Source organism: Halichoeres trimaculatus, unplaced genomic scaffold (genome assembly GCF_033239565.1).
Source record: "Halichoeres trimaculatus isolate MK-OKI-2021-1 unplaced genomic scaffold, fHalTri1.1 fHalTri1_scaffold_10, whole genome shotgun sequence".
NCBI classification, from domain to species: domain Eukaryota; kingdom Metazoa; phylum Chordata; class Actinopteri; order Labriformes; family Labridae; genus Halichoeres; species Halichoeres trimaculatus.
The window spans coordinates 6,428,384-6,452,684 of NW_027437187.1; the positions used below are offsets into that span (position 1 = coordinate 6,428,384).

Here is a 24,301-nt window from a genome sequence, read left to right on the forward strand (position 1 = left end):
GTAAAGAAGTATTATTTTGTAAAGAAACGTTTAGGCCTGTTAACACCAGGATATCACTCCTGCTCAAGTTTTAAAACTTCAGCAGCAACTTGAAGGCGCTGTTTGGACTATACGTTTGGCGTTAACTTCAGTGACACCTGTGGTCAGAATTGGTAGTGTTTCCCGGGATAAAGACTCTGTTTCCCATGAGCACTAGCACCCACTGTTGAAAAGATGTGACTCTTGCCAAGACATGCAATATTTTTGGAGAGGAGATCTTCTTTTTAACTCTACTCTACTCTTTTGATCAAGACAACTTTTCCCAGGATGCAAAGCCACAAGGTAATGTATGTATTTGTAGTTAACATAGAACTTTGTAAAGTCAGTTTGTAGTTTAATGTCCAGTAGGTGAGCAGACAACAGCCCTGTTTCCACCAAGTGATTTAGTTCAGTTCCTCTGGGTACAGCACACATTTTGTGGCGTTTCCTTTGACTGAAATCAGGATAGGTCTCCAATTTACCAACCCATACCATCCAGTTTACTGGTACCCTTCTGTTGGGGTGTCGGACATACCGATCTGACCCTAGAATATGGAGTTAGAAACCCCACAGTTCATTGATTGATCAAAAGAATCATCACTTTCCGTGCACAAGTGGTGATAAAGAACAACACATGGAGCGCAGACGGCTCACTGGTTTGGGTTGTGCTCCATGAGGTTCGCCCATGCACAGGTGGCCCGGGTTGGAATCCAGCTTGTGACCACTTTCCCACATGTCACTCGCACTCTTGCTCTCTCCTATCCAGTTAAAGGCATAAAAGCCCCAAAAAATAACTTAAGAGAATAAAGAACAACACATAACAGGATCAGGCTGTACCGATCCAGCCTGTATCAAACTGTACTGATCCATACCGGACCACTTGGTGGAGACAGGGCTTAAATGTTTTAGCCTGCTCTGACCTCCTTTTTTTGCAATCCAGCTCCGGTGTCCACTAGGGCTGCAGCTATTGAATATTTTAGTATTCGAGTATTCTACTGAATATCCCATCGATTAATCGAGTAATCGGATAAAATACATTTTTTTGGGGTTAAAGAGCAGTTATTTTTCAAATGAAATTTTTTCTCTTTAAGACATAGAATTTTCTGATACAGCATGTCAATAAGAGCACTTGCCTTGGTAGCTCCAAAATTTGTAAACACACTTTGACACATTTTTTGTGCCTTGTACATCTCATCAAATGTTGCGGACCCAAATGTCACCCGTTTCGTAGAATGACCCATTAGTCTCCAAACTCCAGAAAAGAAGCTAGATTTGTTGCTAGTTGCTATTTTGTATAAGAGGTAGCTTGAGGGGTCTGAAAACTCTTTTAATATGACCTCAGCTCTATTTGAAATACCACTCTTTGATCTTTTTTAAAATTAAACGATTCCTCGAGGCGGAGAAAATTACTCGAGTATTTTTTGTAATCGAGTACCTCGAATCATTCCAGGAATCGTTTCAGCTCTAGTGTCCACCATTGACTACAAAACTACCCAATCACACATGACAAGTAACAGAAATATCCAATCTTGGTGCTGATAATCTAATTTCCAATCATGGCTCATGAACAGGCACATTCATAAAAGTTAGACTATCTCAAGTACCTTAAGGGCTTCCTGGGAACATTATTTGGTGTAGAGGGGTGTTTATTTCTCGGACATAAAAGTTGACCTCATGATCATCATTTATAGAATTTAACGCTGCATTTGACAAATTCAGTAGTATAAAGCTGGAGTGTACAACACCAGACAGAGCAGTGTTATTTTAATGATCTGGGTTGCATATTTGGAAAAGAGAAGCAGAGCTGTGACGACATGCAGAGAGGACAAAACAGCTTTCCAGAGCAGCTCATCATTCTGGTGCTACTTTAGCTAACAGCTGTGGTGTGGTTGAAGTGAGACCTCTTAGTCTGTTCTGCCTTTCACAGGGCACGGCCATGTAACAACACAAGACTGTTTCCAGTCCAAACAGGAAATGTTAGATGTGTTTTACTATTTCTAGACTTTGTTTTGAAAAAAAAGGTCTTTTGATGACTTGGTTCTGTACCCTACGGCTCAGAAAGTCACATTAAATCCAGCTAAATATGTTGTCGGTTTGTTCCCTCACTCTGCCTGTTCTTTATAGATGTCTGGTCCTCTTGTATCATGGTCTCTGTGGCTCTGGCGAAGGCTGTTGCGGTGGCACAGTACCCATGATGCACCAGATAGCTGGACACCATACTGGAAGAAAACATGAAAGCACTGTTTGATGGTTGAATAACTTATATGATGAATTAGGTGATGCTTCATATTCACACTCAGCTAACATCACTGATACATCTAATCTACAATGTGGAAGTCAGCATGAAGAAGGCAGCGATGATTTTGGACCACATCAACTGCCTGTCATACTTGTATGGCCAATGCAGACCTAGATCTTCACATTTCTGTTTGAATCTTTTCTGAACCGCCCAGACTGAGTCTTACTTCTGCAGGATGGCCTGCCACTCCCCAAGCCGCTCTCCTATCGGGAAGCGAGCGATCATGCTGTGTATCTTCGCCCTCCACTCGCTCATGTAGTCCTCGATGTCAAAGACGAACGGCTGCTGGCCAAAGTTGGCGTCCACAATCTCACCTGGAGTTTGAAGCCCTACTGTTGGGTACAAGTTAGGCTAAAAGACATCAATGCAAAGAGTGACATAAAGATGAGGGTTAGTTCCTGCAGTGCTTTGATGAAAAAATTCACAGCTCAAAACACCTTAGGTTATATATGAGACCAGAGTAATCTTCAGACACTTGTCAGATTGGGGCTGGTTTTTGGTTTGCCCCTTTTTCATTTACATCAGTTAGCTGCAGAAGGTGGGAAATAGAGATTTGGTCATGAAAATCTCCACACTACAGCTTGTTGTATCTCAGTCTTAGAAAGTTAAGCAGAATAAACCCACTGATTGATCAATCTATAAGTTTATCTGGTTGGATCATCAAATAACAGAACCATAATCAGATACTGCCATACATACATGTTGGTCCCCCTCTGTTAGAGAAATAAAAACCCACAACAGTCACCAAAATAACTTGAAACTGACAAAAGCAAAAACTTTCTGAAAATGAATTAATAAAAATCAGACAGTAATTTCAAATTCCAGCTCAACAGAATCATTTTTAAAAACAAATAACTAAAAGCGGCCAGGACAAAAAAAAAAGATGATACCCCCAAGTTCACATTTTGATCAGTCTTTTGAGGAAATTGCTGCAATCAAACTGTTTCTGTCACTTCCAATTAGACTTATCATCTGTTGATGATCCATCCCTCATGAGCAAACTGCTCTGGCTGTAAGGTTTGAAGCCTGCCTTCTTCAGACTGCATGTTTCAGCTCCGCCCACAGATATTTGATGGTAATGTCGTGTTCTGTACCATTCCTGAGTGTTTTGAGCTTTGGGTCATCATCCTGTTAGAGGAATCAAGACCTGGATTGAGACCAAGCCTCCTGACACTGGGCGGCACATTTTGCTCCAGATTGTCCTGATAGTCTTTAGATTTCATTGAACTCTCTGTGGCAGGTGCATCAAAGCAACCCCAGAACATCACCGAGCGTCCTCCATGTTTCACAGTAGGTACAGGTACAGTTTCATTTTTACATCTATAGCCTCATTCATGAAGTCCACTCTGGCTCAAACTAGGGGTGCACCAATACCAATCCAGGTACCGGGTATTGGTGGATCAGTGCCTCTCAAAGCAGGATCGGTATAGTTGCGAAGGGGCGGATCCATGGTGCTGATCCAGGCAACCAGCTTTCTCTCTTTTCTTTTTTATCAGCGCTCTTGGATTCTTGATTTGGAATGATACTTCTTCTGCACTTTTTTTGTTTTTTGCTGAATTACCAGTCTACAGGGTAAAAAATATTACAATTGAATATTAATTTCTGTAGCATTCTGTAGCATGTTTTTTTAACCAAACTGCTGGAAAACATTTGAGAATTTTATAGTTTAGATAAATATTAATTTCAGTAACTCCATATACTCATTCTTAGCCTTTTAACTGAAACATTACCAGTTTTATTCTACAGTATGGCATAAAGGTTATCATTAAACACTGGTACTGGATCAGTATTGGTATTGATTGATACCCAAGTCCCGGTATAGGAGTTGGGATCTCACTCCACTTCAGTAGGTGGTGCTGTGGTTCCTTTTCCAAAAATGAGACTCTTTGCTCTCTGTCGCTGTGGTGTTTCTTTAATGTGTTGGACTGCAGTGACCTTAGCTATCATGGTCATATACTTCCTCGTTTGGTTGAAATTTGCACGCACTGAAAGCCGAGACATACTGAAGCCTGCCAAATCCATAGGAAATCGGATTGCAACCACTTTATCTAATTGTGTCAAACAGGCTGTGCTCAGTCTGTTCCCAGTCCGACTAAACTGTTTACATGTATCTTGATGGTCTGATCTCATGCTGACTAAGCTCATACTCAGATTTATTAAGCTGCATGTTAACATACCAAGTGTGAGATAATGCAGTGTAACTCTGATGAACTTTGACCTTGGAGTTCACCTCTAACTTTTTGGACATTGTTCTGGGCTCTTTGGTTGTCATTTGTATTACTTGTCATCAATGTTTCTCTTCCAGCCAAGTCCATAGAGGTTGGCCTTAGTCTCGTGGACCCTAAACTTTAAATAACACGTGAAATTGTAGTCACAGAAACATCAAGCCGCTTGGACACAGTCTGACAACCTTCACTTTAACATGCACATTCTTTCTGACTTCCTGAAACAAACTTCTCTTCTGCTTTCTGTGCTACATATATTCAGTGTGTTCAGTGATAACTCCCACCCCAAACACACACACCTCTTCTGGGGGTACCATTTTTGTCCAGTTTCATTGGTTAATCTATCACTACATTTTTTTTCATTACTTTTGCCAGTTTCAAGACAATTTCATTTTCTCCAAAGGAAGGGTGGCAACAAATTTGTCTATATTTGATTCAGACCTGGACAAGAACGTGTATCTGATATTTGATTAAAGTGGATAATTTATGTATTTATCATGAAGACACGTGATGATACTCACAGGGAGGTCCGTGAATGCTACACCTAAGGACAGAAGAACAAAAAAGTCAGGCGCAACATGAAAATCTAAAGTTGGAAATAAAACTGCTCCACAAAGTCTTCACCCACCCAAACTGATTCCATTTTTGGTGTAAAAGCACGTGTTGTTGATGAGGTTGACGCAGCAGCCGATGACATCCCCGGTGGTGAAGGTTGGGCCGTACGGCTGGCCTGTCCCAGAGGAGCAGAAGGAGTGGCCGTCATCTCCATGGTAACCGTATGAGTGCTTGTCCCATCCTGAATAGGGCATGGACAGAAGTGCGCAGTTACTTAATACTTGAAGTAAGACATTAACAGAAAAGGTTAGTGTGTGTGTTGGATTACATAATCAGTCAGCTCCTTAAGTTTGTCCCTGCTTGGTCCAGTATAAATACACCAACATTCAGGGTTAAGTCATTAAAGTGAGTGGAGGAATCTGCTCTGGGTCACAGTGACCAGAAGCTGCAGCTGGAGGAGAGGAAACAGTTACTCATTGACTTCTGCTGCTCACATTTTCCCATCTCACAACCACTGACTGCAAAACTCTCACATACACACTCTTTCTGACTTTTTCAAGGGGTGCAGATCTCTGAAAGACCAGCAGAGGGATCTGATCCATCTACAGAAAACTGGTGAGTCACTGCCAACAGGAATAGAAGCACAGGAGGTTAAACCAGGAGAGTATGGGGAGGAGAAGAGGACATGATTTGTACATCACTGATAACATCAAGGTGTTTGCAACTGTGAGTTATTGAATAAGCCAAGAGAGACATACTGAGTGGTCTGATGTGAAAATGTGTTTATGCTTATTCTTAGTCATTGCCACTTCAGTGTAACTGAATGCTGTGGGTCATGTATGGTAGCTGTCATGGGGTGTTACATTGGTGTGGCCTCTTTCTATTTTTGTTCTTAGCATGAAAGGTCTGATGAGGTTAAAGTGTCAAACTCCACCCTATTTCAGAAGAAAGCTAATGTAAACACAAAGAGGAAGAAAACAAGATTTGTTGTGATGCCACAGTCACAAAGCACAAGTATCACAGTGGAAGCTCTGATCTTTACTGGCAGAGCTGGTGTAAAGCGGCTGGGTGACACAAACAACACTTTGTTCTTTCAAGTCCATAACAACAAATTTCTAACATACTAAAAGAATTGTTTGTAGTCATTGAAAACTGTACAACAATAAGATAAGATGATTTCTATACATACTTAAAGGCTCTATGGGGACTATCTGCCTGCTGTTGACAACAGTAACACTGGATTTATGAACTAACAGGACTTCTGACTGATGGGCCTTCTGTTTTTCTGACAAACAGGACTTCTGATTTTCTAACTTACCAATCCTTCTGACTAAAAGGCCATGTAATTTTCTGACTAATTGGCCATCTGATGTTCTGACTAACTAGCCTTCTGATTTCCTAATTTACTAATTCTTCTGACTAACAGACCTCCTGATTTTCTGACAAACTGGTCTTCTGACCGATGGGCCATTTTATTATCTGACTAACTAGCCTTCTGATTTCTTAACTTCCAATTCTTCTGACCAATAGGCCCTCTGATTTTCTGCCTATTGGGCCCTCTGATCTCTTGACTAACATGTCTTCTGACAAGCAGGCCTTCTGATTTTTGGACTAATGGGTCTTCTGGCCATTGGGTCTTCTGACTAATGGGCCTTCTGATTTATTGACTATTAGGCCTTCTGATTTTCTGGCTAATGGGTCTCCTGACCAATTAGTCTTCTGACTAATGGGCCTTCTGATTTACTGACGGCTAGGCCTTCTGATATTCTGACTAATGGGTCTTCTGATCAATGGGTTTTCTGATTTTTGGGCCGTCTGATTTTTCCTAACTTACGGGCAATCTTGACTTACAGGCATTCTGATTTTCTGACTAATGGGCCTTCTGATATCTTGTCTTACAGACATTCTGAGAATAGGATGGATCCCCTCTGTTTGTGAAACCTGGTTATGTCCTACCAGTGCTCATCTACCAACTCCAACCTCACCAAGCAGAGCTAACGTAACCTCACTCTTCATTTTATTGATAGACTCTCAAGTTTGAACAGACCACTGCAGAATAACTGCTGACTGTGGGTTAGAATCAACATTAGCACAAACAGCTTAGCCCCTGTTTTATCCTGTGCTCTATAACTCTCCTGTTAAGGATGCCTCTACTCTGACCTCCTTTATCTCTAGATAATCCAGCTCCAAGTGTCCACTATAACTAGAAAAAGTCCAAGAGATCTCTCTCACTGCTAAACTTTGCCAGTCTCTGTGGTGTTGTCAAAGAACATCTGGTCCACATTCTGCAAATGTATTACAGGAAGACTGCCCAGATATTGAAAATATAGCATTTGGAAACAACTGACTCTTGCGCTGATGATCTCATTTTAACTTGTGGATAATTCAATACATAACAAATACATACATTTAAGACGCTAATAAAGTCTTTAGTTTTTTAAGCATCACAAAATAGTTAGCCATCTCCAGCTTATTACTTATTAATACAGGTGCACTGAACCCCATATTAACCTTAGTAAATAAAGATGGTTATCATCTCCTTCTGGTCCACTGAATTTTAATATTTATCTGATAGCCAGTAGAAATCATGGATTGGATTTACAAAGTTCACATTTAGTGTCACTTTAAAGTGATTTTCTGACCCCACTAAGTGCTTTCCAGTACACACCAGTCACCCCATTCACATTCACACATGTTGGCTCAGTACCCAGTAAAATAGAAGCTGTAATAATAAAGCTAGCCCTTGAGTGGACACTTTACCATCTGAGCCACAACCAACCAGCTTTGAGGAAGGATTTTAAGGTCTTCAGATGATTCCTCCATAGCTCTATTCACCTCATTCAATCAACTCCGAGACTCGCTTGCAGATGTTTGGAGCAAGCTTCAGTTTCTTTCTCATCTATTTTTTCAGGGACTCTTCCATCCTCACTGACCACATGGGACCTGAACCTGACAGCATCAAGCTTCCCAGCCCTCAGTTTGTGCCTCTTCAATCACAGCTTGTCTGTTGTTGCCAAAAAGCGAAGGGGGGGTCAGTGAAAGTAGGTCGTCGCTGAGCTGACATACTAGATGCATACTTGAATATGTGTATTAGTGGTCATGGAATTAAGTATTCAGCTCAGCCAAGTGTGTTTGTTTTTGTGCTACAGTCATGTGTACTGGCTAATTTCTCTTAATTTGACCTCGTACTGCTCTGTCTCTCCATGTGTTCTTCTGAGTACGTGTGTACTCTGTGCACACCGTGTGTGTGTGTGTGTGTGTGTGTGTGTGTGTGTGTGTGTGTGTGTGTGTGTGTGTGTGTGTGTGTGTGTGTGTGTGTGTGTGTGTGTGTGTGTGTTGAGGTATTAGATTAATCTGCTGACAAGGATATTGCCTCTAATGCCCGGCTAGCTGCTCCAACATGCTAATGAAATGGGCAGGCCTCCACAGCAGGATCAGACACAGAGGTCAGCAGTGGAGAAAACTTTAACAGTGAAGCAACACTTTGCTCAGAACCACAAACACGAGCACATACTGGGTTAGTGTGGGATTCAGCCGATCTCCCAGCTTAGACTCTCTGAGTTTCCTCTTTTGTGTCAGAACCCTCATCAGTCTCCACAGCCAGGAACGTGAGTTTTCCTCAAGGGCTTTCTCCCAGAAAGCAGGGCTGGACTACAAGGAGATCACAACAGGTTCACCCACGCTGCATTGTGCAATAATGGGATTTGACCAAAAAGCTACGGCAAGGCCTTAAAACAACAGTCCACAACTGATATCCAGTAAACTGACATAAAGAGATAGAGATCTATTCAACATCTCTGTACTGTTGTTGTGGGCTAGTTGGATATGATATATGATCTGAGATTATATATTTTAGTTTTACCAATCCTTTTCTCTAATTTTGAAGCTACTCCCAGATCTCTTTGACACTGCAGGACTCTGTTTTTTTCTGTTATTATGGAAGTTTTCAGGTGCCCTACAACCATCATCTGTCACAGTGTTTCTCCTCACCATTGTATAAGAGGGGCTGGCCGCCCCACCTCTCTCATAAATCAGGTCGATAGCTTTTTTTAAAATCCAACAGACTTAATAGTAGTGCTGCACGATTTGGGGAAAAGGTGCGATTTGCGATAAGGTGGACAATATTGCGATTTGCGATAAGGTGGACAATATTGCGATTGTGCTTGCGATTTAATAAAAAATGTTGTGTCGTGATGAGTCTACACTACAGACTTGCTTGGTTATCATGGAGAAAAATGTGAATTGCATGTGCTGACATTGTGATTGCGATATCCTCTTTTGCGATTACGTAATTGCATGTGCTGACATTGCGATTGTGATAATCGTGCAGCCCTACTTAATAGCCTTATATTTTTATCTAACTTACATAACAGAATTTTATGTGTACATCGCCGCGATCACATTTCTCTTTGCGACGTTTCATGCATAGTGAAGTTCTGCCCCACCACGTTCACAGACACACAAACATGTGCTCATCAAGCGGCAACCTCCAGTCTAAGAATATGAGACCATGGTGAAGTGCTAAAATCTGCTGTTTCTCGAGTGTTCGCTTGAGGCTGGCTCCGGAAGTATGGGAAGTCACATACACACCAAGTTTAAAAAAGCCATTTTCATAGCAGAAATTAACCTGTTTACAGCCTGGATCAAAAAACGTCTCCTGTCTGAGTCGCTAATTTTACTATCAGCACCCACGCCACAGGGTGAATTTTTTTCTAACTCGCGAAGACCTTGCCACTACCAATATGGCCGCTAAAGCCAGTGTGCTTCATTTTCTGTTTCAGTAACAGACGGGTGACGTCGGCGAGACTACGCCCATGTTTTATACAGTTTATGGTGCGCACATTTACACACATACACAGAAAAGCTTATTCCATATAGTGGAAAGAGAGCTGGAAAAACCAACACAAGAAACATCTCCCAATGCTTTCTCTGTGAAGATGCAACACACATCTCCTGCACTTCCCCCTCATTACAATGAGGGTCTTAAAGGCAGAGAACAAAAACATGTTTTAGGTGAGAAAACACAACTTTTGTTTTTTATTATCAACAATTATTAGAACTCATCTCGACTCGTAAAATGAACATGGAAGCTTAAAGTCTATGAGATCCTCTTGCATTAAGGTGAGTAGTTTACAAAGGCTGTGAGGACAATTCAGAAAAGCCAATATTTTACTGTGATGACAACTGTTTCCCATGAGCACTAGCACCCACTGTCTCACTGATCTTTTTTTCCAACAGCCAAATTTTGTTGGCAGGCGTTGCACTTTGAGGTACTGTAAATCAATCCGGTCCTTGGTGACATGACCGGGAGGCTAAAAAATATTTTTCAGGAATAACCTATTCTGGCGCTGGCAACCTCAATTTTGATTGTCAGTTTCAATCAGGCAAATACATAAAAGTGAGATTATTTCAGATCTGCTTGGCGAGCCCTCAGAGGGACTTCTAGTATTTGTTTGCTTTATTAACATGCTTATGTCCTTAAAAGCAACCATTATTCCTACAGATCTAAAACATTTCAAAACGCAACTCTCTCACATTTACACTTCAGTGCATCACACCAGACTTAATGAACTGTTATTGTCAAAGTTTGTCTTGAAAACTGAATGCAGGGCATGGACAACTTGATGTTTGATTATGATCATTTTAAGCACCACTTCCACCAAGCGGTTCAGTCTGGTTCATCTCGATGCGGCACACATTTTGTGATACTGCCTTTGACTAAAACTGGAAAAGCCCCTGCGACACCTGCCGTGTTTAGATGGCTTTAGAAAGCCAGATGCCAATTACAAAGAAGACAAATTGCTGGATGTTGCTCTTTATTTTCTGTGTTGCATTTTTCTTCTTCGTTGAATTTATTAGCAGGGTACACTGCGCTGCTACGCCATGACACTATTATATAGCTGACAGGGCTTCGAGCATGCTGCTTACACACCACGGTAAAGGGTGGGAACGGGTGCTTAGGTTGATGCGGTCTTCGGTGTTATGGAAGAGGTAATGTAAGGTTAAAGGGAAGCTGTGAGACAAAGAATTCCTTCAGGATGGACAAGACCCCTCCATTGTTTAGCTAGCGAAATTAGCATGCTGGTCCAAATGAACTTTTTTTTTTAGCATTATGACGCTAATAAGAACTTGTGGTTTCACCTCACCTTACCTTACGGTCTGTAGTGTCAAGCAGCATTTAAAATGTGCCTGTTTCTTACAGATTGATTTGACATTCGATGTGTGATTGTTTTTTTTTCTGGCTAATCTCACGTTGAAGTGAATAACCAACATCAAGGGGTTCTGACCAATCAGAATCAAGCATCTTTCACACCAGAGTAAGAAAAACAGGCTGTAAGCCCTGATACAGCACAGACATACTGTGCTACAAGTTGTTTTTCAGGCCTTTTTTTAAGATAACTGTGCGTGGGTACATTTAGCCAACAACATTCAAAAAACATACACACAGTCCGGTACTGAGAAACACAAACAAGCAAATTGAGAGACGTAATCAGTCAGTCCAGGACACACATACAGATAAATCCATGGAGTTGGGAGCAAACACACACTGGCACACAAATACAGCGAGTCAGTCAGAGTTAAGGCAATCAACAGTAATCTGTCTACCAGGGCTGTAGACCATCTGTAGTGTCCCAAAACATTTTTCTAGATAATACGTGAGCCTGGTTTGGAAACATGTTTATCCACACATCATCTTCTACGCTCTCCCACTCTTTGTGTGACATTTGACAAATCAAGAAGAGCGGGGAACCAATGGTTCCTGTGGATGTATATGAAAGTGTGTCAGCGTGTGCATGTGTGTGTGGATCTACAGCCTGCTGAATCAACTGCCCCGGTGTCCACAGCATTCCACAAACCTCGGCCACTGGACAGATCTTGACTAGTCAATAGGCAGGTCAGGTGGCCCCGGACAGGGCTGGAGCCCCCAGGGGTGATTGGCCAGAGCAGGGAAGTGGTCCGATTGGTCCGCAAAGGCAAGAGGCTTTATCCAGGCGAGGCTGCTATATGGCTACAACACTTCCTCTTATGTCATCAGAGACTGCTGAACCATTCGTGAATCTCTTTGTGTGTGTGTGTGTGTGTGCGTGTATGTGTGTGTGTGTGCGTGTATGTGCGTGTATGTGTGTGTGTGAGATAGTGACTGTAAAGAGACACATCAGGCTGGGGCTTGAAGGCACCAGAAGAAATATACAGCAACAGTTAAAGAATTGTGTACGTTGAAGACAGAAAACAGACGTATCCTTTTTTTGTTTTAAGCTTGTTTCAAACTCCAAGTTCATGTCAACAAATGAGACGAAGCACATCCAGATTCTGTCATATTTTCAGCACAAGACTTATTCTGTGTATGAAAGCTGTAGTTTATTTCTCTTTCTAAAGTGGAGTAATTGTGAGGGCAAAGGGCACAGCAGGCAAAAGGAAATTAAAAAAAGTTTTTTTCGTAGAAGTGTGACAAAATACTGGTATGTTGAACTATTGCGTTATTTAACCTTATTGTTGATTATTAATGCACTCTCACAGCGTATCATTTTTAATTCATATTCATTTTTCAATTATTATTATTATTGTTAAAATATAGCCTATAAATGATGATCTTTCATTACCCACGTTTACATGCAGACTTTTTTCTCATTTGGATTATAATCATTCCGATTGAAGCTCTCAGGCGAAATGTTTACATGTCAAGCGATCTATTCCAATCTGGTGTTTACGTGTGCCATATTTTTCGTTGACTTTTTTAAATAGTTCAGTATTTCTTGTTTTCCTACCGTCTAAGCGTGCGACAATGTCTAGTTCTTTGAGCGTTTGTATTAAGAACAAACGTTCCGACGCAGACCAGTGCTGTGTGCTCTGTTTGGAAGCCGCCATGTTTCCGTGTGAGTAACATTATACATCACTGCTTGTTTACGTCAGGACAGAGCATGCGCAGACAGAACCCAGCCTGACAACTTTCCGATTCACCGTTTACATGACAGGATTTTGCTTTTCATCGGAATGGGAAAAGGAAAATTCTTCCCCTGTGCATCGGAATGGAATTCCATTCGGATTCAGCCTGTTTATTACGAATGAGGTGTTTTTCATATGGAACATTTTCATTCTGTTAGGGCTTCTAACCCGATTCTATTCGGAATATTTGGCTCCATGTAAACGTGGCTAAAGTTTCTCCTTAGTCAAGTCATCACTTTACATGCCATCCAGGAGGCGCTCCTTACACAGGTGGCTGAAAATTGGGCCGAAGCCACAGAAGAAGAAAATACAAGCTAAGCTAATGTGGCGCACTCAACTATTGAAGTCAAACTGAAAGATGCATCATTTGCATCAGTGTGTGGACTCATTTTGGCTCTTTTAGTGTGGATGAGACAAACATGGAAAAGGACTTTGCAGTATGTGAGAAATGTCTCACAAAAAGTACAATACATGGGCGGGACAACTTACATACACAGCCACCTCCATCACCACCACCCTGAGCTCTTGGGGAAAACAGTGCCTGCTAGCTTGTTGGTACAGCCAAGTTTTTACTTTCCTTCTCAGGCAAAGCTGCATCTTAATTCACCCAGAGCAACCACAATTACACATCATTTCTCTGTAAAGACTTTTGCTCATACAGTATATTTTATGTTTCCACTTTCTATGTTTGACCAACTTGAGAGACATGAGATGTCGTATTTTCTGAGTGAGTTTGAAAGAGTCACTGCTTGTCGGACATCTGATAAATAAAAGACCTGTTTGCGTTTATTAAAATTATGACACAAAATATAAAGAAATCTATTTTTTCATTTGTTCTCTTTTCACCTTCACATGGGGCATTTTTTTTAAGCGTTGAGAATAACTCTGACCTAAATGATGAGAATTTACTTGACATAGCAAGTGTAGTTTGCTGCATCACAAAAGAAAAACTGCACTTCAATAATTATTTTTTGTTTTTAGTTAAAGTGCACTTTTTGACCAAGAGGCCATTTCATATTTAATGGGGTTTTTTTTTATTTTTTTTAGGAAATATATGGAAACTATTGATATTTCAAACACAATAGTGAAAAATACTCATGAGAAATAAAAGTTTATTTCATTTAAAAGGGTGTATTGTATTATTATTAGTGCTGTCAGGCGATTTAAAAAATTAATCTAATTAATTACAGGATTTGTAATTAATTAATCTAATTAATCGCATTTTAATATCTGCTTAAGGTCCCAAAATAAAGAATTTAAATTCCAGTACATTAAAATTACATTAAAAGACACTAAAAAAACATTAAAAAATAAGGTGGGAATGTATACAACACATTTTTAGGTACCCTGATGCATAAGGAACACATGAAAAGCGTTTTATGGTTCTATCTTTACAAAATCTACACAGTCCTGCACCTAAGATAAGCTGATTTGATTTTTAGGATGGTTTTTGCTTCTGTCACATTTTTACTCAATGTGGACTCAATTTTGACTGCAATATGAACTTCTATACTTCTATGAGGTCAGGAGAACCAGGGCTAAAGGGTAAAAACTGTGAGGAACTATGTACAAAACACTTTTTTCAAGTCTTGGATCAAAGAAAAGTGAAGTATTCTCAGTTTTACATGCTCTGAACACACAAACTGTTGCTCATTGGTGCAGAGCAGCCCCAAGCTGAAACATGACACAAGGAAGATGGAAGGAACTTTTCAAAGAATTCTTTAGATTTAAATACAGGATATATATCGATCATTCGGGGCTTGTTTAATGCAGTAAAGAATGTAGAATTATCTGTCTTTTACAGAATTGAGCTAGAGCAAACGGTTGATTTTCTGCAGATTTTCAAAAAGAATGTGTGAATAAACGAGATGTGGACCCACTCTCCCCGGTCTAAAGTATGTTGCTGACGTCAGGTGTGATACATTCAGGGACCGTTGGAAATTTGAAAATCTGACGAGAACACCACGTTTCCAAGTAGGACAAACGGTTTGAAAATGCCAGGCATTTGAAAATAAGTGTGTCTTTGAACGCCCCACGGGTTTTGGATCCAGATTAATCTACGCTATTTTTTATAACGTGTTAATTTGCAGTGTAATTAATTAATCTAATTAACGCGTTAAAATGACAGCCCTAATTATTATGATATATTAATTTTACATTAGTGGTTAATTTGGTCTCAAAATAATATTGTCAATAAAATCATTTATCGTCAATAGTTGCGGAACAATGTATTGTCCAGTAAAATTTGTTATCAGCCCAGGCTTTTGCAGAACCACAGCATGGCATGTTTGTGTGAATTTTCCCAACTTGTTACTGCTAATGTGATTTTATTGGATAACATTTCGATGTAAACCACTCAAACAAGCTGTAGCACTCATGGGAGCAAGGGAGTGTTCAAATACAAACTTTAGTTATCCACCATTCAGCCAAAGGTCAGCAAGTGGCTGCACAAACTAACTGAGAGGTAATGATGACGATGATGGTGATGATGGGTAAACGGCATTACAATACATCACAGAAAGCAATCCAAACAACACCTCAGTCCGACTCCAACCACACACACACAGTTGATTTCAGTTTGTGACCCTGACCTGCTGAGACACTCTGTGCTGCGCATACGATTGGGCTAAAGTTGAAAACAATCCTTTTCAAGAGGTTCATTATTGGATAAGAAACCTGCCCACTATGTTATGTAAATTTTTGTGCACACTAACTACCCGCACTGTCAATGCGTGATTGTAATCTGAGTCAATAGAGACAGCGGGCTGGAGCTATGGGCCAAAAAGTAATTAGCAAAGTTCAGGGTCAAGCTTTTGGCTAGCCACACCAGACCTGCTTAATTGCACGGTGCAGACTGTCCTGTGTGTAAACCGAACCAAACAAAAGAAGGGAGCACTGCAAGGCCTGTTTTCATCTTCTCAGTTTGCCAAAAGCACCGCTCCAAATCATGCCCAACAAGCCTGAGTTATCGCTCTATATTGCCTGATTAAGCACTCGCCAAACACTCTGTTAAATAACCCTGGGAATCCTCAAGTCACCCCAGTTAGAGGGTTAGTTTAACCAGACTTTTTCTGTTGTTCAACAACCCTTTAACTTTTTAACACTGACATCCACACCTGGGAGTATCCTGAAATGTCAACACGATTTATGGCACTACATCAATTAACTCACCTGGCAGTCTGTTCATGTTGACACCCTGGGCGGACAGGCCAATGCCCATGTACCTGCAAACAAAAGCAAAAGAAAAGCTTTTAGAGATTATTTTGAGAATAATGGAGCTTTAAAGATAAATATGTGTCATGGGTTCAGGTCATTAGTTTGTACCTTCTCTGTTAGCTTAGAAATAACCAGCTCAAATTTTTGGTCATACTGTATTTTCCGCACTATAAGGCGCTTCGGAGTATAATGAATGGCCTATTTGAAAACTGTTTTCATATATAGGGCGCACCGCATTATAAGGCGCATAGGATAGAAGCTACAGTAGTGGCTGGGGTTGTGTTATGCATCCACTAGATGGAGCTGCGCTAAAGGGAATGTCAACAAAACAGTCAATAAGTCAGTCAAACTCAGGCTACATCGACACGGAGCCGCACATTTTCCTATCCAACTATTTTCTGTGCCGTGCGCTGTAAAGACGATCCGTTTCTGCCGTCCACAAAAGCCGTATCCAGAGATCAGTTCACATGCCAGACCTTTGGGGGGCGCTGTATTGCTCTAACAATAAACAAGAGAAGAAGCCCGGGCCAGCCTGTGAGCTAACATTAGCACTTAGCAGAATTCCTCTTTACTGGTTCTTACCACTCACTGCTGTTACTTTGGCGATGCCCCCTGACTACGGTACCCAAGATTAATCAATATTGATCCATATATAAGCCGCATCGGATTATAAGGTGCACTGTCGGCTTTTGAGGATATTGAAGGCTTTAAGGTGCGCCTTATAGTGCGGAAAATACGGTAATTTTACAAGTACCAAGAGAGAATGACTATGTACACACTGTACCTTGTCTCCTTTTAGCCAAATTTTATTCTGTGGCAAGTCAGGACATGAGAAATGACAGTGGATGTTCCTTTGATCAGATGGTTTTCAGTTTAGTTATCTAAAGTACAAGTGTGTTTGTCAAGAATCCATTTAAGGCTGTCTGCAGAATGACTCAGCGATAAAAAAGGACTTTTACAGCATTAAAAAACATATTTACAGCCTGGTTCAAAAACGGCTTGGGTCTGAAACTGATTTCACTATCGGCACACACTGAATGGTGAGAGAATTTTTTTCTGACTCAGCGGTTTAGAGGTTATTAGGATCATTTGATTGTCCAATCAGAAATGCAGTTCAGGTCACGTGATTGAGGGGAACCTTGAAGCTGTTAGAAAGGAAAATCACAGCAGGCGTCAAATCAAATGTGGCTGCGTCCACGGATTGGCTTCATTCAACGGTATCAGTAACAGACAGGTGACATCAGAGAGACTGCGTCCATGTTTTATACAGTCTATGATTTTACATACATAAATACACCAATCCCTCAGCTTCACAACAGCCTTGTCTTACCCTTTGATTTAGTATAAGTTTTTGGTCTTTATGGCAAAAGGCAAACAGACTTCGGAAAATGGTATCCCTGATGAAGCAGAATGAAAGCCAAGACCTTAATTTTGATGGGGCTGAGAATGAGAATCCATAACTTGAGGATGTTTTGACAGTAAAACTAGAGGTACTGTATTTATAAACAGGGTGTCCGCCGGGTCTTAAAAAGTATTAAAAGTTGATAAATCCATTGTGGGAAAATTAAGGCCCTTAAAAAGTATTAAAAAGTCTTAATCGTGATTTTATGAGGTATTAAATTTTATTGGTATTCAAACTTTGACTCCAAACGTATCCATGAATATTTATTTTCCTCCTTGCGACTGTTACAAACTAACCTGACACGCTAGACAGACAATTTCATACATCCACCACGGAAATAGTCCATCTGTTTCGAAAATGTTTTCAGGGTCTGAACCTTCAAAAGTAACCACACCTGGTGATTGGACGATCATTTTGCTCGTCACACTTATCGCAGACCAGCGTGAGGATCTAGAAAAAGCTTTAGCATCTCAAAATATTTCTCTCTAGATCATAAGAGTTTCTCAAGCCTCCTGAGAAAATTTCTCGGACTTTTGATGACCTCGGATTTTGGATTCTTACGATATAGAGAAGGCTTCCCCTGATCTCAGTTGTTTTGGAACAAATTTTCTTTGTTAAAATCACCTTTTTTACTGGATACTACGCAATGAGATAAGGTATTTACCAACAAAGTTACGTAGCGCTGTTGTTTGAGACGTGACAACAAGCAAAGGTGTAATTTTGTGAGGCACGGGCTAAACGAAGCGCTAGCAGCTCAACATATCCGTAGGCTAATGGGACAACAAACTCAGTTTGTACGGTAGTTTAGTAGCCATCCGTATGTATTTTATGCAAGTTGGCCTTAAATAACTGATACTTGTTGTGGTAATGGGAGTGTCAATTAACCTGCCTTTAGTTTCATTTATTCTTTCAAGCTGTATTCCTTCTCAGCTTATCTAATTTAAGTTAAAATGAAAACTACAATCATCAAAGATTGGTTGCTAACAGCAGCTTAAAGTCGCGATAAGGTCTTCAGACTTTTTGAAAGGTTTTTTAAGAAGTCTTAAAAAGGTATTGAATTTAGCCTCAGGATTTCGGCATATACCCTCATAAAATGACTCCAAAGCTTAAATCTGCTTACCCATCTCGACCTTTACTGACAATCTTGACTTCAAAGTAGTAGATCCCACACGCAGCAGGGATTGGGTGTGTTGCCCGAACTGATGCTGCATCCTTGTGGTTTTTTCCGTGGCCTGAAAAGAGAAAAAAAAATGCTGATGTTAGTTTATGGCTAGACTCAAGGACTTTAGGCAAAGACGGTCAAAAAAAGGATGTCATCTTGCTCGGCTCAAAGTGAGGTCGCCGAAAAACCGGCACCCCTGTTGGTTGGATGCAGCATAGTTGAAAAAATCTATCTCCCCAGTCATTCCAGATGGGCTGTGGTCAAACTTTAAAAAATCAATACACCAAGTAGAAATGTTTCTCACGTCTGATTGTTGTGGTGATTTGAAGATATCATTTGGCTGCCTTGGATTCAAGTCCTCTTTTTTCTGAAATGTTTTGTTTTTATTAATTATAAGAGGTTAAAAACAAGGCTGTGCGGCACATTCAACGATGATTGGCAGCTGCTGTTCTTGGTATTTTTTTCAGGGATAGTAAAATATGTCGAGAGAGAGTGAGCCAAGAAGAGACTTGAATCTCAAAAGAAAAAATACTATATCGACCAACTGGCTCCACTCAGAACCTCTCATAGTCTCAACTGCACAGACCCTGGCTGCCAATGGCGGTGCCTGTGAAAGGGGTATTTTGGCCTTGCATTGGTAAATGGCAGAGCCATGCCGTCCACTTTACATACAGTCAGTGACTTTAAGCGAGACTTTAGGAATAACAGAGGATACCTTTGCCTGCTTTGGCTTTCCACAGACCTGCGGTGTGTGAAACTGAATGGGGGAAATCACAGGGTATTATTGGTCCCCACTCACTCCCTCATTACAACCATCAAAAGAGAAGCTTTTAAACTCAGACAACAAATGTGCAATCCCTCTAATCACTGTCATTCTACTGTAAGTTTTAAAGTACAACCTGGGGAATGTAAAAACAACAAACTGTGTATTTTGAGAACTTGGATAAGAGCACGGTCATTCAGAAAGATGTTTTTCTACAGTCAGATAAACACTGTTGCAATTCATGGGAGAGTGAGGTTATACAACCGTCCAATGATAAACATGAGCATTTCTTTCTGTGACATGGACTCACACCAATGACAGAGATCACCTGTTGTGAGAAAGCCATTTAGGCTTTGTGTGTGTGTGTGTGTGTGTGTGTGTGTGTGTGTGTGTGTGTGTGTGTGTGTGTGTGTGTGTGTGTGTGTGTGTGTGTGTGTGTGTGTGTGAGAAATGTAGAAAGCTGTAACCTTAAACCAAGCAACTGGCAGTCAGCAGACACCTTGAGGTTGTTGCTGTGTGAGCATGTATGTAGTAATAGATAGAACATGGAAGCTCCAGTTCTTCACACACAGCGTGCTGGGAACACAGGGGGCATTCAGGAAAAACACAAACATACAAACAAATATAACCACAACAGAAAAGTAGTTATGTTTTTCCAATCTAGCTAATGAACCAAGACTGAAAGGTTTTAAATTCTTGGGGGAAAAAAAAAAAAAAATTAAAAGAACCCCGATTTGAATATTCTAAAGCAAAAAAGTCCTGATACATATGTGAATCAAATTTTTCTCCCACCCATATTTAAAGGTAAACATTTGGCCAAATAACAATTGGACTAACACGATAGGGCATTCACTTCACTGTTTTTCTGAAGTGACCCTCAGATAGTTAGTACTCATTTCAATTTAAAAAAAAAAAAAACTCTGGCACTTCCTGGAGGGATCTTATTCTCTTGTAAGATGTTATTATGACATCTTTATGATCAGAATGAAATTCTTAATATACCCTAAAAAAAAGTTAGAAAGCGGTTGAACTTTTACTCACAGCCTTTACACAATTTGAAATCTATTTTCTAAATGAAAACATGTCAAAGTAAACCACACTACAGGACACCTTTTGTCATCTCCTATTCTTTTCAACCAGTCGTAGTCATCACCCACTGTAGCTACGATTTAGGTAGTAGGCATGTGGCTTCAGTCGTTTTCAGTCCAACATTACACAAATATTAATGACTTGTTTAACCAAAAGGTTCCTGATGTTTTTACCCCACGACCCCTAAAACAGTGCTGCTGGAGACTGGTGACCCCCCTGCTGTGGGAACACACTAACGAACCAATCCAAAAACAAACAAAATGACCAATAAAACATCTGAAAGCCTTTTTATTGTTGTGTTTTCTAAAACTAATCTGCGTCCACTGATACAGTCATTATCCTGGCATGTTCTGGTTGCATGGCTTCATACAAAATGTAACACCTGTTTTTAAAAATATTCTCATTGTAATAGAGATGAAATGTGCTATTTTAAGTAGTTTAGTGTTAGGAAGGCATTTCACCTGTTGGCATTAAAACACCAGGTTTGTGCATAAAGAAACAACATTAACATCCATCCATTTGTGAGTATAGAGCTGCTACTGGTACTAAGATGTCTGTGAGACTCTGTAATGTTGTATCAAGTTGTTGTACAGTTCACCCATGGATTTATGGATTCATACCGTCAAGCTGTTAGCAATGTATAGTGTATAGTATGACCCATACATACATACATATAATGCATATTATTGTTATTATCATATATGTGTGCCGTTTATGCTTTTGCAAAAATGGTATGAATCACTAACTGTATACCCCAAGTAGCAACTAGGTAAAAAAACATTAAGGACACTACACATCCTGGTCACACTCTGCTGCCTTCAGGCAGATGTAGGACAGGGCAGGAAAAACAGTAACAACCAGACTAAAGACTTCTTTGCCCTAAATTCAGATATTCCAATTTTGCAAATCACAATGCTCTCAAACTGATTTGACTTATTCATTTTAACTTACTAGCAACTTTCTACACTGAATGTGTGTGTTAGAGTTTGAACATTGTGTAAACATTTTGTGCCAAGGAGAGCTGGGCTCCTAATGTTGTTATATGTGTGTAGAATACAGTGACAACAAAGTATTTATGATTGTATTTTTTGTGTGTGTGTGTGTGTGTGTGTGTGTGTGTGTGTGTGTGTGTGTGTGTGTGTGTGTGTGTGTGTGTTTTGAAGCCGTCTAGTCTAACAGTTGTGGCTACATTTACAGTATCTATTTATAGCAGCTGCGTGTGATAACGCCTTGTCGATCGGCCAACAGGTCTCTTTACAACTGTTTTGATTGCTTGGAGAAATAGATGCTGTTTTTGACCACAGCAAACATTTTTGGTCACAAACTGAGGAGGGAACCTGCCTCAGGTGATTTAGGGGCCAATCTGTTTCTTCCAATACAACAATATGAGCACAGGGGCCTGGGACTGCTGAGAAACTCACAGATTTCCATTTCCTTCCATTCCATTCATCTGCTTTCCATTCTTCAGGCCATGGTTACATTCCATCATTATAGAAAGAAACTCCTTCACGTTTTCATATGTCGACAGTATTCATATTGGTTTGGGAAAAAAAACTTCTCAATGATTTTTAACATTAACCTTTGTTTTATTTTATGCTTTAAAGTGCACCCCTGTAGAAGATATGACACTAATACCCACTCCACAGAAATAAAACAGGGTGGGATGCAGACGACCTAGCAGTCTAGTTCACTCCTTACTTTCATCCCCTTTCCTACTCTATCCACTGTCCTCTCCTCCCTCATTAAAGGCATGAATATACCGAAAAAAAAAAGAAGAAAAAAAAAAAAAAGAAAAAAAGAAATGAAACAGGGGGGATGGTTCAGTCCATATCTCAGGAGATTTAGAGCAGGGAAGTATACAGTTCCATGCTCTGTTCCTTGGTTTTCACAACCAGAACGTATGTCCCTGCAAATGCTGCTAGTATAAGTGAACTCCGCTTCTATCAAGCAAAGCTGCATGTAACTTTTTTTTGTAAACACTTTTTGTTCAAACTTTTGCAAAATTTTCTCCTAGAACTCTCTAGTGCAACAGACGTCTGTGTGTTTTTCTTAGATCTGAATCCCAGAGTGCTTTGCACTTGTGTGGCAACTGGCACTGATGCTGTCTTATGTGTTTTGAATATTTTTGTTGTTGTTGTTGTTGTTAAGGAAGTTTTTTGATTTGCTGGTAAAAGAAAATGTCTTTTAGATGCCTTACAAACACCACCTGTCAGTTTTTTCACATTACAACCAGGGGCTCAGAAAATCAAATTAAGGATTCAATTTTCAGTTTTATGTACTATTCAATTTTTTTACCGTTAAACTACTATTACAGTATTTGGGAATCACGACTCATACTAAACAACTTGGTAACAAGACCTCAGCATGGTGTTGGCTAAAATGTTGGCAAAGTTTGTTGTATCGTTCAAATATTTCACCATGGCCTCACAGAGCTTACATGACATGACTTTAACCTACTTCACATATGATTCTCAATATAGTGGCACCCACATTGTAAAAAACAGTGGTGTGCACAGCGGCATGGCCCAATTGGAAAAAAAAAAAACATGTGTTAAGTGGGAATAAGTGCCCTCTCCATGGTGAGAGGGCACTGTATGTGCCCTGATGAAAGAAACAGTTAATTCACTGTGTTCACAGCGCTTTTTTTTTTTTTTCTAACCAGTTATAAATGACATGTCACAGTCATACCACATGCATACAACCATGACACAGCTTCAGAGGCAGTTTTGAGGTAGGAGTTAAGTTTTTTTTCAAGCACCCACTACACTTGTGCTTGAAAACATAACTCAAAGTAGCAGACTTATTAACATGCTCAAACTTTTCCCTGAGAAGTAAAAAGTTAGGAAGTGTAAGATCAAGATCTGGTGATCCTTTTGAACCTTGCTACCCATTTTCTCTATAGACCTTCATTGTAAAACAGACCTTTGTAAACCTGCTGACAGGACTCAGATGGCACAAAGGTCAGTTAGGTCCAGCAAGACTCTTTCCACAATTGGGTCACTTCCTGTGTAGCCAACAAAAGTAATTCCAAAGTTGCTTTTCAACCATAAGGTGAAAAAACTAAAACATACCCAGGAACAACATCAAGGCTCAAAATTGCAACTATTTGGGTCGAATTTTAATCAGACTAATAAATATAATATATATATATATAATATAATAAATATAATTAGGAGCATCAGTGCAACCAGGGTAAAAAAAAAAAAAAAAAAAAAAACTGGTGCGACTTTTTTTCGCCCTATTGTGTTTTTCCTTGTGCACCCCCTGCGTTGGGGTGCAAGGGTGGGTGCAGTCCAAATAGGTGGAACATGGAGAAGGAGAGTTTAGAGCTGCGTGATTCTTAGAGTGAAGAGGTATAGAGTGAAACGCCTGTTGCCGTAAAGTTCTGTATGTCTTCGGCGTGTGATATGCGCCGGCATGTTATATGCGCTCTCGCTAGGCCCCTCACGATAATCAATAAATCAATTAACCGAACGATAAATAAAAACGTCCTCGGTAAGTTTGCCAGCTTCGATAAACTGACACGTGCATGCATGTTTGTTTTCCTCCTCTTTTTCGACCAAAGAGGCTGAATGAGAAGATGGCTCACTACGTCTATCTTTCCTAACATCGGGAATGAACAAAGTGT

The 24,301-nt window shown here is 40.2% G+C and overlaps 1 protein-coding gene across 1 annotated transcript in view; it reads right to left on the reverse strand.

Moving 5' to 3' along the window:
- ranbp10 (RAN binding protein 10) overlaps positions 1-24,301 on the reverse strand; it is a 45,156-nt gene that overhangs the window by 12,184 nt on the left and 8,671 nt on the right. The window contains exons 2-7 of the mRNA XM_074677341.1: positions 18,780-18,891; positions 16,213-16,265; positions 5,171-5,338; positions 5,064-5,086; positions 2,484-2,668; positions 2,125-2,237 (exon numbers count right to left, since the gene is read on the reverse strand). Of these exons, the coding sequence (XP_074533442.1) occupies positions 2,125-2,237; positions 2,484-2,668; positions 5,064-5,086; positions 5,171-5,338; positions 16,213-16,265; positions 18,780-18,891 (654 nt within the window). The remainder of the gene's footprint in view (positions 1-2,124; positions 2,238-2,483; positions 2,669-5,063; positions 5,087-5,170; positions 5,339-16,212; positions 16,266-18,779; positions 18,892-24,301) is intronic.